At 49.6% G+C, this 16,121-nt stretch overlaps 1 protein-coding gene across 1 annotated transcript in view; it reads right to left on the bottom strand.

The window, feature by feature from the left end:
- Positions 1-8,804: 8,804 nt before the first annotated feature.
- Positions 8,805-16,121, bottom strand: part of ARL3 (ARF like GTPase 3) — a 35,265-nt gene continuing 27,948 nt past the window's right edge. The window contains exon 6 of the mRNA XM_048858186.2: positions 8,805-12,662. Coding sequence (XP_048714143.1) covers positions 12,615-12,662 — 48 coding nt within the window. The 3' untranslated portion in view covers positions 8,805-12,614. The remainder of the gene's footprint in view (positions 12,663-16,121) is intronic.

Here is a 16,121-nt window from a genome sequence, read left to right as displayed (position 1 = left end):
GCGCTTTGCCCAGCCCTGGGCCTCCCTCCAATAACGGACCAGCGCTGCGCCCACCCCGGGCCTTAGCTGGGGCCTCCCTCCAATAACGGACCAGCGCTGCGCCCAGCCCAGGCCTTAGCCGGGCCGCCCTCCAATAACGGACCAGAGCTGCACCCAGCCTGGGCCTTAGCCGGGGCTGCCCTCCAATAACGGACCAGTGCTGCGCCCAGCCCGGGCCTTAGCAGGGGCCGCCCTCCAAGAATGGACCAGCGCTGCGCCCAGCCCGGGGCCTCCCTCCAATAACGGACCAGTGCTGTGCCCACCCCGGGCCTTAGCCGGGCCGCCCTCCAATAACGGACCAGCGCTGCGCCCAGCCCGGGCCTTAGCCAGGGCCGCCCTCCAGTAACAGACCAGCGCTGTGCCCAGCCCTGGGCCTCCCTCCAATAACGGACCAGCGCTGTGCCCAGCCCGGGGCCTCCCTCCAATAACGGACCAGCGCTGTGCCCAGCCCGGGGCCTCCTTCCAATAACGGACCAGCGCTGTGCCCACCCCGGGCCTTAGCCGGGGCCGCCCTCCAATAACGGATCAGCGCTGTGCCCAGCCCTGGGCCTCCCTCCAATAACGGACCAGCGCTTTGCCCAGCCCTGGGCCTCCCTCCAATAACGGACCAGCGCTGCGCCCAGCTTGGGGCCTCCGTCCAATAACGGACCAGCGCTGTGCCCAGCTCGGGGCCTCCCTCCAAATACAGACCAGCGCTGCACCCAGCCCGGGCCTTAGCCGGGGCCGCCCTCCAATAACGGACCAGCACTTCGCCCACCCCGGGCCTTAGCCGGGACCGCCCTCCAATAACGGACCAGCGCTGCGCCCACCCCGGGCCTTAGCCGGGGCCGCCCTCCAATAACGGACCAGCGCTTCGCCCACCCCGGGCCTTAGCCGGGACCGCCCTCCAATAATGGACCAGCGCTGTGCCCAGCCCGGGGCCTCCCTCCAATAACGGACCAGCGCTGCGCCCAGCCCGGGCCTTAGCCAGGCCACCGTCCAATAACAAACCAATCTACAGAACTTGGGCCTTATCCGGAAGAGGAAAATGAAGGATGCTGATTAGGACAGGCAAGGCTACAGACCAGGGTAATTACAAAGCTCCTAGCATGTTCCTGCTGCAGAGTCTAGCTCCTTGCAGCAAGCAGGCAGCTGCTGGGCTGCCCGCATTTCTCAGCGGATCGCAACGCCCTCAGCAGCGGGTGGTGAGCTGTATCTCCCCAGGGCACTGCCCGCCCTCGTTTGCTCCAGCGGCCGGGCCCGGGGGACCTGCCCCGCTCAGCTGGCCTGGCCCAGTTGTGCGGTGTCAGCAAACCGCGGCGCCGCTCGCTGGAGAAGCTGCCATTGTTTGCCTTCAATCAAGATGTTTCAGCCGGAATCAAAAGCCCCAAGTGGGTAAATCATCATCGCACAAAAACTTCTGCCTGCAAAATAGGTCAAGTCAGACTCCAAAGAGCGCGAGCGTCGGGCGCGGCGCTCGGCAGGAAGAAAAGCGACAGCTGTGATCTCAAATATAGAGAGAGCCATGCATATGCATAACCGCGTACAGCTGTTGGGCCGTATGTTCATTAGGGCCAACTGTTTAGGAGTGAGCGGGAGGGGGACGGCTGGGGAAAGGGAGTTTATCCCGACATTCAGAGGCAAAAGTGTGGCGAGCCGCCGCCCCGCCCCCGGGCAGCTGTGCCTCGCTGATTGCTCCTGAGTCAGCAGCTTTCGCTGGGCCCTAAGGCGGCTTCAGCTCGGCGCCGGCTCCGAAGCTGGAGATCGACCCCGGCCCTGCCCCTGCTGAGAGTCCGTTAGCTGGCGCAAATTAGGAGCCAGCAGGTGGCTGCTCAGGCCGGGGCGGTTCTCTCCTGGCACCACAGACAAAGCCCAAGCTAATCCTGAAAAGCCAGCGCGGAAGGGGACTGGTGTATGGGAAAGAGAGTGTGGCCTAGGGGTTAAAGCGCCAGGCTGGGCTGCGGGAGACATGGGTTCTGGCCCTGCCTCTGCTGCGTGTGCTATGGGTGTGGGTTCCTCGCCAGGCGAAGTGCTGCTTGAGATGCATGAAGGGAGGCAGGACCTGGGCCTTGAATGACTTGGCCCTCTCCTAGGTGCCATTGGAGCTGTTTGGCCGTGTGTCCTAGCCCCTCTGCTGGTGGAGACTCTCCCTTAGCTCAAGGGCATTATGGAGTGGGAGGATCTGTGTGCCTGTGGCAGACAGCAGGGACAAGTGTGGCCAGGGATTGGTCCAAGACTTGCCTCACAGGGGTGCTGAAGGTGTCTGCAGTGGAAGCGTGATGGGCAGTGCACCAAGCGCCCAGGGGCTGAAAAAAAAATCACGTGCCTGGCAGAGGTGGTGTTTAACCACTGAGCAAACTCAGCTTCACTGCAGCCCCCCAGGAGGCTCCAAAGCGATCCCTGGACACCTGCCTGGGGGTAGGGGGTCCTTGTTTCAGAGCTAAGGATCTGCTCTACTTTGCTTCCCATAGCAACGCCGGCTCTGCTGCCCCATACGAAGGCAGCTGCATGAGTCATGGAAGATCACAAGCCAGGGAGGGAGGGAGTGGAAATTCCATGCGGAACAGAGACCTGTGCAATGGGTCATCAATTTTCAGGGGGTTGCCTGGAGATGGGAGAAGCTGATGAAGCTAAAGGACAAGGCTGGCCCGGGAGAAAATTCAAGTGGGAAATCAGGAGGGTTGAGGTTCTTGCACAGCCTCCCAACAGGAGTCATGGGGGCAAACAACGTATTTAGTGTTGAGAGAGAGCAGGATAAATCAATGAGTGCGATTGTACGACAGGGTTGATTGTGCGGGGGAGTTGGGGAGCATGGCTCAGGGGCCCTGGGACTCACTTTTGGTGTTCATTTTTTATTCCTAACGCTCATGCTTCAGGGTTTCAGCCGATCACCTGCAGGGATCAGGAAGAAATCTCCTCCAATGTATTTGGGGTTGGTTTTTGGTCTCCTTCCTCTGAAGCATCAGGGCTGGCCATGGCTGGAGATGGAAGAAGGAGGGGTCGGGGCAGGGACCTGGGGTGGCACCGAGCATTCCCTCTCTCAGGTGCTTAGGGCTGGCCGGTTCTTGTTCACATGCTCAGGGTCAAACACAACTCCATGTGTGAGGTTAGGTAGGAATTTCCCCCCAGGTCAGACTGGAAGGGATCTCGGGGCTGGAGAGGGGGACAGGGGTTGCCTTCCTCTGCAGCGTGTGGGTGTAGATCACTTGCAGGATTATCTAGAAAAGGAGTACTTGTGGCACCTTAGAGACTAACCAATTTATTTGAGCATGAGCTTTCGTGAGCCACAGCTGTGAGCTGTGGCTCACGAAAGCTCATGCTCAAATAAATTGGTTAGTCTCTAAGGTGCCACAAGTACTCCTTTTCTTTTTGCGAATACAGACTAACACGGCTGTTCCTCTGAAACCTAGGATTATCTAGGTGTATCTCACGTAATTGTTTCCCTGCCATTGTGGGGATCTCAGGCTCTGGTGCCCCTCAGGCCCTCCTGTTCTCTGCCTGTGGTACGTAATAGTCTAGGCTGCTGTGGGCTGCAGTACTTAGTCCAGGGGTGGGCCCACATCCAGCCCACGGGACCGTCCTGCCTGGCCCCTGAGCTCCTGGCCGGGGAGGCTCACCCCTGGCCCCTCCCCCGCTGCCCCCTTCCCCCGCAGCCACACCGCCGTGCGGGCAGCGCACTGGCCCGCCGCTCCTGTCGGGCAGTGCAGTGACACGGCTGGCTCTGGCATGGTAAGGGGGCGGGGAGCTGGGGGGGGTTGGATAAGGGGTAGGGGGTTCCGAGGGACAGTCAGGGGACAGGGAGCAGGGGCGGTTGGATGGGGTGGAGGTTCTGGGGGGGCAGTCAGAGGATGGGGAGCAGGGGGAGTTGGATAGGGGTGGGGTTCCAGGGGGTGGTTAGGGGCGGGGGTCCTGGGAGAGGGTGGTCAGGGGTCAAGGAGCAGGGGGGGTTGGATTGGTCGGGGGTTCTGAGGGGGGTGGAAAGTGGGAGGGGGTGGATAGGGGGTGGGAGCCAGGCTGTTTGGGGGGGCACAGCCTTCCCTACCTGGCCCTCCATACAGTTGCGCATCCCCGATGTGGCCCTTGGGCCAAAACGTTTGCCCCCCCCCCGACTTAGTCTGTGTTCAGTTGTTGGGTCTAGTGTGCAGGGCCTGGGTGGTGCTGGGGGCCTGCGCTATACAGGTGGGTGGCCTAGCTCACTGGGCGGGGCATGATGAGATGATCAGGGGGCACGAGGTGGGGCCCAGCGCTGTGGTCGGTAGGGTGGCGACAGACGTATCCCCAGAACACTGGACATTCCGGTACTGCGGAGAATGGTGTGACTCCGCCCCCTGCTGGCGTGACCCCGCCCACATGGTGTAAGGTTGGGCCGGCAGGCATGGAGCGATGCCCTCTTTGGAATAGCTGCGACTTCCGTCCCGTGCTCGGTACGAACCCACGACTAGTTTTATATCTGGACTGGTCAGGGGACAAACCCAGGACTGGCCGGCGTACAACCCGACGTGTGGCCGGCCGGATGGCCGGGCCAGGGCAGGGCTGCAGCAGGGACAGCACACAGAGGGGTGAGGGGGCAGGCAGTGGTCAGGGACGTGGAGGGCAAAGCACATGCCAGCAGCAGTGTTCAGCTTGCAGTTCTCAGCCTGAAGCAACAGCCTTTCTGGGGCTCCCTGCTCCAGCCGCTGGGAATGGTGCCGGAGGAAGAGACTCAGCCAAGTGGGGACAGCGTCTCCCCTTCTGTAGGTGCAATAGCTGCTCTCTTGGCCGACACTGGGGATTGAACCCAATGTGTCAGCCACGAGGACAATCTTCACGCTGGCCCTGGGCTGCGGGCTCGGGGCCTTTGGCCCAGTGCTCCCAGGCACGGACACGGGCTCGGGGCTGCCAGCCTGGCGTTCGCCCATCAGCAGTACATTCACTTTAAAATGAGTGAAATGAACAGAAGAAGCCCTGTGGGGCCCTCTAATCCACATCCCCCCCAGCCCTCAGATCGGCCTAATCCCCTCGGTCTCCGAGCCCTCTAGGATAAACCGAGCTGTCTCTGGCCTCACAGGTGCTAGGGGGAGGCGACTGAGAATATAACGTAAAATCTGGGGGGTCAGGAGGGAGCTGGGAGTGGGACAGCTGCCTTGGACTAGTGCATTCACCATGAGAAGCCCTGCTTTGTAGAGCCCCATTGTAGAGATGGAGCTGAAACCCTCTTGGGGCAGCACCTGTTGAAGGGAGGGACTGGTTTTCACAGCAGCACTGTTACTTAGCTGCCATCTCCCCCACCTGTGCCGCCTTTGCACCCCAAATACGTGATGTATGGGGCCATCATGGGAGGAGAGGGGAGCTGCTGCCTCTTGGTGGTGATGAGGGGTACGTTGCTTCTCCTCTCGCTGCTTGTGTCCGGGATGGCTCATAATGGCTGTCAGCAGAGAGCTGGGCCTTCAGCATTGACCATGTGAGCCAACTCTCATTAAAGCCAGCAGGAGTTTTCCCACAATGGGAGTTGGCCTAGCCACTCGAGCTAAACAAGTAACTCATCAACGAAGTAGCAGGCCCTCAGCTGGCCACTAGAGGGGGACATGGCTATGCTCACTCAGCCACCACCCTCCTGATCTTACAACAAAATCTCTCTCCTTCTAAAGCCTCTGTTCCTGCAGCCCAGAGGATTTCATTGGAGAAGACAAAGGCATCTGTGGTTTCTCCTGAAATGTTGGCATGTGCACTTGGCTGTGCCAGGAAATGACAAGTAGAACTTTTGCCCCCTGTGTAGTCTGTTCTGCCCAAATATATTCACTGATAACGTTTCATGACTTAAGTGTGAAAGGATCCCCAAACATTTGTATAGAAGGAGGGCCAATGTGGCGGAGCCTGGGGCTACAAACAACTACGGTTAAAGGAGCATTCATATTTTCCAATATCATTTGTACAACGCTCTTATTTGGGAGACTATCAGAAGCCTGAAATCTGTCTAGGTTTTCATAAGGTGGCCCATCATCATGATACTGAAGAAAATGTACAAATCTCTGTCTTCCAGTTCTGTTGGAAGGAATAAGCTTAAAGTTATTTAAGTCTGAGAATGCTGATGCATTGGGGTTTTTGCAGGAAAGCTCATGTGCCCCCTTCTATTCCCAGCCTCTATTACCCTCCTCCCTCCAAAAAACTGTACTCCAAGCAGAGTCTTGACCCCCAAAAAGGGAGACGTACCAGAGACCCCATGAAAATCCACTAGGGACTTTGCTATTGATTTTACATGGAAGGCACCCAGCTGCTGTGGTGATGAGCAGTGGTAGAAAACCCGAAGAGGGATGAGTCTAAGAAATGGGTTTGCACGTAGTTGTGAACACAAGGAGGATGGTTAGCCCGTATTCGCCAACACAAGTCCTCCCCTATTTACCAACAGCTTGATTTTTCCAGCAGAGCGAAGCCATCATGTGATCTCTTCGCTGCGGAGGTGATTTCTCAGATAGTTGGGACCAAAACCAAAGGACCGCCATCTTGATCAGGCCTCTGTTCACCGGGGAGCCAGCATAGAGAGAGATAAATTGGGGTGACGTATTCCTTGTAGGCTGTGTTAGTGAGCAGGCCAGCTGCTGGATTCTGAAAGCACCGTCTTCCCGCCCCCTGGTTAAGAACACTCCTCTGGAGCACAAGCCAAAATGGCTCTTCTTTGTTGACAAGAGCACCATTGAGAGACGTCAATTTCCAACCAGTTGTAGGCGGGTTCAGATTGTGCGCCCTCTGCTGGCTGGCAGTAGCACAACAAAAAATATCGTAAGGTCAGGCCACGAGGGTAAAGTCTCTTTAAAAATCTCTCCCATGAATGAGTTAGTTGTAGAATGTTCCCTGACAGCTTCTAATGTAGATCAGATTTTGGCCCTAAGTTACTCAACAGTTTTCCTTTCTTTTTGGAGTATTTATACAGAGCCATATCTCGCTATCCTTTTATACTCTGTGCATGGCTGTAGTGTCTGACTGTCAAGTGGTGGGTCATGGTGCTTTACAAAGAGAAGATCTAGTACCAGCAAGTCCTCTGTAGGGTCAGATTTCCTTTCATTATGGTGATCAGGGACAGACATCTCTCCCACCACATTAAATGTGAAATACGCATGTGTGTGTGGGGGGGTGTACGCCCCCCCCCCACACACACACACTTACACTGTTCTGAGCACAGAAACCCTTTAAAGCCACACTCCAGCTTCAGTGCACACTGACTGCAGATTTTACCAGAGTTTAGTTTCCTACCAGCGCTGGAAGGGGAAATAAGCGAACAGATTGCAATAAAAAAACCACAACAACCCTAAATGCAGCCAACTGAGCCCTAAACTGCAATTTAGCTGCAAGCCAATCAAAAGCCTCCAACATGAGCCCAATTCCACGTACCAAAAAAAAAAAAAATCTTAATTGCAATTACTTGGTTGGCGTAGCAGCGCGGCAGCTCAGTGGGCAAAGCTGCTGGGACCTATTTGAAAGCAGCCTGGATGCTTGTTACAGACAAACATTCTGGCTTGGTAGCTTGCCCCAAGCCGTAGATGAGTTGCACTAGCGGGGTGTCTGCTTAGTGATGTTGGGGATGTCGCTGGGAGAGTGAGATCTCCAGCACTCCAGTCCCAAAAGACTCCCACATTCTGCTAAAGGTTTTAGTCAAGGATATCGGCATGGTGTGAACAAGAGAGACGTGTTGGCTAAACAGCAATGGAAAACGTTCTTTTATTTCTCCTTCAGCCTGTGGCTTGCTGGGTTGTTTTTTATTTTTCCCCTCCAGTACAGTCAACTCCTTTTAGAGCACTAAATTCATCATGTAAATGTCACAGCAAGGCTTCTGCATGTAGGGTATCTGTGGTTCGCTATACCAGACACATGCAAGGTCACACGCAGACCTGTCATAAATTACATCAAGGCCTACTGTAAATAGAAACAGGAGAGGGAAAATGCAGAGAATTGGGGGGGGACAATATATAACATTGTGACAGCTCAGACAACTCCTGGCGTGTTCACTTGCCACAGAAATATTTTTCACATCCAAACCGTTAGGCAAACGAGATGTGAAAGTATTTCCTAGTTTGCTTTAAAAATATCAAGGATCAGTCCAAAAAAAAAGGGCCTAAAATATGGTGTGACCATCTATAATGTTTTTTCCAATGGCTTGCCAGTCTGCTAGCTGTCCTGAGTATAGAGGGAACATACACTCAACCTTTCAGAAAGCTCCGATTGCTGATCTCTCTCGTTTGCCTGGGGTAGTGTTGCAGGAACAGGTAAAATCCAGTAGTTTCACCCAAAATGTCAAACGTGGTTTCATTTCAAAGTGTTCAAAACTCAACCATTTTCTGGTTTCCCACACACAAAAAAGTTTGCTTTTTAATCGTTTTGATCAAATGTTATCCAAACTGTTGGTGAACTTGTTAATCTTTTTGATATTTTCAATAAAAGCATCAAGCTTTTTTTTTTTTTTAAAGTGTATCTTTGGCACACTCAAAAACCCTCCAAAAAACCAACAACCCAGCAAAGTCCAATGCCAGGGTTTTTTTTTTTTTTTTTTTTTTTTTGCAAAAAATGTTGGTTTTGGATAAAAAGCCATTTTTCAGGGGGAAAAGACGACTTGTTTCAAAAATTGTGAGGCATTCTACTCATAACTAATCTCTAATTCTTTGATGAGAAGAGGCAGAGCTGAAATATTGAAGGCATTCTATAGAGAATAGGATTCTTTAAAAGTGAAGTCTTCCTTTAGGATGGTCTGAAAAATAAAGACCCAACACAACCCCAAACCCTTGGCTGAAAACTAAATATAAACTCAAAACACTGGCTTCTTGTTTCTACTCAATTTTTATTTCTTGACAAAGACATCTAAATTATACACTGAATTTTACAACATGACCAAATATTGCAAATATCCCTTTGAGCAAATTCAAAAAAGGAACAAACTAGAGCGTGTCTGGGCCAGATTATATCCTGCAATAAGACAGAACTGGATAGCCTAGCCCGTATGCTCTCCAGGGGAAGAAAATGCATCTTCATGTATGGTTTGTACGGAGCCCTAGCCCAATGGGGTGTGATCCTGAATGAAGCTAGTGGGTGCTATTGTCATACAAATATATTTAATAACGAAAGCACAGTGATCACTTGCAATTAGAAAGAATACAAAAATCCCTAATGTGCACAGAATATAGTTGGAAAATGGGTAAAAGGAGAACTTAGTATGTCTCAAGCCAGTGTTATCCCAGAACTATTGATGTTCCATCCAGAGCTTTAACTGTTCCACCATCTTTCCCCTTCTAAGAACCCAGATAGCGCTAGTAGAAGGCTCTCTAATTTACCAGACAAAGGCATTAGCAGGATCCAATGGCTGGAAGTTGAAGCTGGACAAATCCAAACCGGAAATAAGATGTACGTTTTTAAAAGTGAGGGTAATTAACCATTGGAACAGCCTTCTAAGGTATGTGGTGGATTCTCTGTCACCTGGAGTCCTTAAATCAAGGCTTGATGTCTTCCTAAAAGAGAGATTCTACTTCAATCACAAATCATTGAGCCTGATGTAGAAATTACTGGGTGGGATTTAATGGTCTGTGTTATACAGGAGGTCAGACTAGATGATCGTAATGGTCCCTTCTGGCCTTGAAATCTCTGAAGCTATAAAGTCTATGAATAAACTCCACCCATGCCAATGAGACAGTTTGTTTCCAGAGAAACTTCCTTTAAAGGGGAAAAAGCAGACAGAGTCAGAAGGACAAAACCTAAACACCATAATTGGAATAAATTGAATGTGACCCTGGCGGGTGCAATGGAGATTTGTTTTCAACGATGGCAGGTGTTCCGGATGGTTGTAACCAGTCTTATGCTTTGTGTTTAGACAGGTGGTGTTGAGGGAGGAGAGAAGCTTTGCTTAGCTGATCAGGGTTGAATGGACTGTAAACATATTAAAATAAGAGATGGCAGGTGAATTGTGTCTCAAGTACTTTTAAATTCCCATCCAGTGGATGCATGGAGGCTTGTTTACCACAAGGAGAAAGTTTATGGTCATCAGTATGGCATGGTCTACTTAAGTCCCGCTACACACATGGAAATAAAACTCCGGTAGCCCCTCACACTATCACATTCTCTCCATTATTACCTGAACAGATTGATTACTTGTGTCTGCTGGATTTTAGCAGGGAGCATTGTGTGCGTAGATGCCTGCACCAAAGATGCAAGCATGCCTCGCTACATGCAGGCATATATCTATTGATACAGCAAGCCATTTCTGGACTCAATGACCACCAAAGTCAATTTCCCCTCTCCAAGTTGAGACTCTAGGAAAAAATTAAACAAATACAATTTCCAAGTGTATATATGTCTGACTATGGAAAAAAAGGAAAATCTTTTCAAATGCAAACAGTTAATTGCGACACCCATTATCAGTTGCTTCTTAGCTGAAAAGAAACGAGCCAGTGTAGTTTTCTGCTTGTTAAAGACGTGATAAAAGAGAAGGGAAGAGCCTAACTCAAGGCTCTTTTAAAGTGGCAGGGACCTAAGGTCACAGTAGTGTGGGTTTTTTTAAAACTGTTGACGTTTAGGGGTGCAGAAGCATTTCAGAAACTCTACACTTTCAATGCCGCAAAGGTGACGTATTTCAAGGCTGGGAGCCCATATTCTGAAGCTTTGCATTTAGCCACTTAAACAGCACAACCTCGCTCTTTGTAAGAGAGCTGCGATTGTTTACAGCAGGAGGATGCACTAACAATAAAGCAAGGCAGACACATGCTGCGATGCGTTACTCCGAGTAGCCCCTGGGAACATGTGCTGCGAAGATTCCTGGGCTTCCGGATAAGGTACTGCAGCTGCAGGTGAGAGTCACTGAGCAAGCTGATTTTAAACAGATCTGCCTGCATGTCTCATGCTGCCTTGCTCATTCTGCACAAAGCTAGAACCATGTCCCCTTGCGTATTTAGCTATCGCTTAGGAATTCACTTGAGCCTGTTTTATTCCCCAGTCTTTTGGTTTTTAAACTGGGGCTAGATCACTTCAATCTCCACACCATTCTCCTTCTGGGTTTGGAGACAGATGTACTCTGGCTCTCCAGAAAGCAGGATCACCAGGGTACAGGCAGGGCAACCTTTTCCCACACTGCCCGCCAAGCTGTCTCCTAGCGATGAGAGGGAAGGGCACGGCTGTGGTCATTCTTTGGCCTTCATGCTTGGGCTGCAAGCAATGCTGCCAATCAGGATGGTGGATTTTTTTTTTTTTTAAACAATCTGTAAATCTGTATGCTAGAAACTAGCTGGACTGAGAGCCAGCAGCTTTTTTTTTGCACTGGACGCAACTGCTTTCAGGTGCCAGTGACTCTTAGTCCCTGTCAACTTGGGCTGGATTTGAACTGGGGACCAAGAGGGGACAAGCACCCTTTCCTTCCTACCAGTTAGCACCCCCATCTCACCTCTGACACATCCATCTGGACTGAAGAAGTTGTGGGATTTGTCAGTCAAGGGAAAACGACTCATCGTCTTAGAACAAGCTTTTCCTTCCTGCTTCCTATCTGCCATTATTCCAATCCCTACCCCTACATGGGATTAATTCTAAACTGGGAGATTCTTTCCCACAATGGCCATTTCATGGCTCCAGCCTCATACCTAGGATCAACTGCAGAAAGCTATCCCCACTGCAAAGCAATTGTAGATTTTCACTCCACAAGTCCCAGTGCATTTCCTGAAGTGAAAGATTTTAGAGAAGGCAGAAAATACACTGTGTGTTCAAAAAAGAGAAAAGTGGGAGCGGTTTTACCTTGTTCTAGGAACTGAAACATGGAATTAACTGCGCTTCACTGCACAGTTACCTCGATGGCCAGGGTTTGTGGCATACCAAGACTAATTTCAAAAATATAACCGCCCACCCTTGCACTGAACATGGGTAACCACGTATTTGCCACCGTGAAGTGGCCTGCGTTTTACTTTAGCTGGAGGAAAAGCTACCCCTTCCTTGCCTTCAAACTGTCAAAAGCTTAGGTTATACATACATGGCTCCTCTCCCACTTCTAGGGAGGGGTGCAGCATCGCTGCTGTATCTGGTTAAGATGAAGGTTCTTTTTAGGGCTACAGGGGGCAGGGGATGACATGAGAATTCTACCCACCTTACACAAAATGACGTGCGTCTTTTAACAACCCACACTTGCTACCGAAACAACACCTGCTTTGGGGAAAAGGTTTGACTGACATCTGAGAATGGCCAGGATGACTGTGGAACCAGTGGGGTGCAGGGCATGCTGTGAACATCTCGGTGACTATACTGGCTCTGCAGAAGCCAAAACACAAGCCCCCAGCCTATTGGAATTCTCTAACCTGAATCACAAGCTTACTCTTGTTTAAAATCACATTTTCTAATCAGAGGAGTGTGGAGACAGTTAATACTATTTATACGGGGGGGGGAGGGGCAAGTACAATTCCTTTATTGGGAAAAATAACTGTACTAAAGAGCAGGTAAAGGTCCAATTCCAGCCGTGGGTTGAACTGTTGTTGTTCCCTTTTTTTAACAGCTGTAGCTGTGCACAGATGGAAAAAACATTTGGTCAGAAAGCAGCAAATTAGTGCTTCCAGGATAGAATTCAGCTTCCACAGCTCCTCCATTTCCATGCAGCTCAGGGGGGTTTATTTCTTCTTCGCATTGACATTTTTGCAGACCCAGTTCATGCCGTCCTTCGGACAAAAGGTGGACACAGAGAAAGGCAGGTTAGTCAAGGAAGGGGATAAGGAATCCTCAAGCTGTCATTTGGAAAACATATTTGTACCACTCTCCCCATAATTCCCCACAATGCGACACGTAAACTGCAAATTCCCCTTTGTTCAGTGGCTCCTGTCGCAGAGCTGTTATGGTCAGAAAAGGTACTCAGTAAAAAAGGGTTGTCTTCTCATTCCACCTCTGTGTCCGAGTCCTCTGAGTTAGGACTGACTTGTCATTAAAAAGATTGAGGCTCAATTCCAGGTTCTGCTATGGACTCCTGCAACCCTGGGCAAGTCACTCAGTCTTCCTGTATGTCAATTTTAGAGGACACTGGCCCTAGAGTTAGGGTGCTAACTTGGTATTCGGGTCCAATAACCTGCTGAGCCACAGACTTCCTGTCTCTTTGTGCCTCAGATCCCATCTGTACAATGGGGATAACAGCCCTGCTCTGCCTCATAGGGGTGTTGGGAGGAGAAATACAGTAAGGACTGTAAGGCACTCAGATGCACCTGTGATGGGGGCCATATAAGTACGTTAAATAGACAGACTGCCCCATCTATGATAACAACACTCCTCTACCACACAGGGCTGCTGGGAGTCCTAGTTTATTGTCCATAAAGCAAGTTGGGATCTGTCTTGAAGGGAATGCTCCAGCAAAGAAAGCATCATTTTACCTGCTCATGCGGCTGACCTAAAAGCCCTGCCGAGTGCACGAGCTGGATTCTCGTCAGCCATGTGCACCCTCTAAACTGCCCCCTAGAGTCCAAGTGCAGAGTCTTTAGTTCGTATGAAAGATGATGTTCAAAGGAGGAAGCCAGCTGGATTTTCAAGTCTGAGGTTTGAAAATCCATCTTTGGATTTGTAAACTGGGCAGATGAGATCGGGGGCAGCAGAGAGAGGACAGGGAGCCCCAGTGGGTCATTCGTAGAGTCACTTTGCTAACTATCACTACACCTTTAAAGCCGTTAGACCTTAAAAATATTTGAGCAGCCTGCTAGTAATTTTCTGCATTGTCCAGTGGCAGGGCTGCATGTTGTTTCCTGCTCTCTTATTTCTCAGGCCAGCACAGAGTGGGAGAAATAGGTTAAGAGCTTGATCTTCCCAAGAGCGTCAGTAAGAGAGAACAGGTGGGAGAGAGAATATCTTTTAATTTACTGGACCAACTTCTGTTGGTAACAGAGAAAAACTTTTGAGGTTACACAGAGCTCTTCTTCAGGGCTCTCTCACCAACAGAAGTTGATCTAATAAGAAATTTAATAATTTTATTAAGATAATGTTGAAATAAAAAGAAAACAGTACAGAGTTTAAGCACAGAAGTTTCTGGTTATCAGGGAATAAGGTACAGATTATCAAGGGGTGCGAAATTCGGTTTAGGAATGGGTGGCGTAAGGAATACATAATCTGCAGTCTCCCCGATTGGGGGTAAAAGTTTAACGGGTAAAAGTACAAACATTGAGATATGGGGGTATGTTGTCCATATAATGGCGATGTTCAGGTGTGGAGTATAATGAGTGGATATGATGATGAGGATGCATTTACCCTCATTTGGTGGGATTTAATGTTCAATGAGTTTATGGTTCCAGTTCATATGGTCCAATGGAAAAAGTCTCTCAGTCCCTTTCCCATAGTTGATGCACGATGTCGTACCGGCTCACTACCTCACCACCTTGTCTCTCTAATAGCCTAGGACTGACATGGCGACAACTATGCTGCATATAACAATGGAAGAGTGTTGTTGGCACACAACAGCAACCCCTTTTGGCAAAGAAAGGAAATTCATAGATTGGTTCTGAATAGAGTCCTGTCTAGCTCTTAGCCAGAAAGATGGTGGCCATACAGAAGGTTTTAAAGAGGATACTGAATCCTCAGGGCTTAATCAGGAGCACATAAGGTATCTCAGTTTGAAAATAGAAATTTACCCTGGTAGCTGTCCCATTGGGTAGTTCTTATTGGAAGAGGTCCAGTGGTTTTCTAAACTGACCCTTGCTGCAGTTTTAAATTATAAAACAAACCCAGTGGTGCATCAGATTACTATGGGACATACATACACACACACACACACAGAAAGGCCTAATTCTAATAATGGCTCTAAGCCTAACCTCAGGGAGGGTCACTTTCTTCATTTTTATTTAGTACTGCAGCGGAGATCAGTGTGTACAACAAATTGTCAGAAATCCTCTGACCAAATGGGAAAAGTCGAGAGTAAATTCATTTTAAGGCCCAGGAGCTTTGTGTTTTCCCTTCAGTAACAATGTAAAACCTATGTGTAAAACATGTAATGCTTTAAGCAATCAATAGAGTGGTTTAAAGCGCATCACTTTGGAGAGAGATTCTCAAGGTACACGAGGCCATAGGTTTACAGTGGAGCTAGACGGAGATATGTTGAAGCCCTCCGCTCGGTTGTGTTCTTTAGAAATCTGCATGACTGCTTGCAAAGGGTAAAAAATGCTCCCAGAATGATTTCAGCTTCCCCAGTGTCTGAAGCAATAATCACATTTGCACACATCATGGCATACAAGGCAAGCAGAGCCCCTCATTCATTTTGAATGTAGGTTTACTTGCTGAACCAGAACAGCTGAGACAGCTTAAAGTAATAAATATCAGCTGACACCCTTTGCTATTCAGCACAGTAATCCCATAAACAATACATCACTGCAAAACAACAAATGCGCATCCTATCTCCCAGCTAATCTGACCAGAACCTGAATTTACAGTGATTAAAACTCGGCCCGGTGCCATTAGGGAGCTCAGGGAGGGGAAATCAGCCCACTGGAGCACCTGAGAGGCGCGGATCATAAAGCGAGTTTATGTTGGGATTTACCATGGCCGGGAGCCTAAACTGCATCAACCATATAACGAGGGCAAAAGAATGACAAAGCACTGTGAGAGACAAAAGATGAACTCCAAGGGGTTTGAAATCCAAACCTAGGTCACCTAACTTTTAAAGCAGGAATGGCTTTTAAAGCCATTTTATAGAACGAGTTAATTTTAATATCTAATTAGTTCATGGGGGAGGGTCTGAGGGATTAACATGTCCCAGTAGGAAAAAATGTTTGCTATATCAGAGACATGAATAAAATACTGTTATCTGCAAGCACTAAAGATAACTTAAATGTTTTTATTGCAACTTTATTGTGTGTGGCATCCTTCCTACAGAGGGTATCCCAGTATGCTTTGCAGAGAGGTGAATACAATGGAAGGGAAAAGAAAAATATAGATATGGGACAACAAACCTTCAGCGAAGGTTTGAAATGGGAAGGAGAGCTGTTATGGTGGAGACACCCAGGGAGGCTGTTTCAGATGGGAGGCGGTGAGCTGGAGAAGACTCTTGCATCAGGTACAGAGGGAGCAGGGAGGGGAAGAAAAATGGTGGGTACGAAAGACAGGACCAAGTCCACAGAGGATTTAAAAACAATGAGAGCAATTTTTCTTCT

This window comes from Caretta caretta, chromosome 7 (genome assembly GCF_965140235.1).
Source record: "Caretta caretta isolate rCarCar2 chromosome 7, rCarCar1.hap1, whole genome shotgun sequence".
NCBI classification, from domain to species: domain Eukaryota; kingdom Metazoa; phylum Chordata; order Testudines; family Cheloniidae; genus Caretta; species Caretta caretta.
This window is presented reverse-complemented; position numbering and strand designations above follow the sequence as displayed.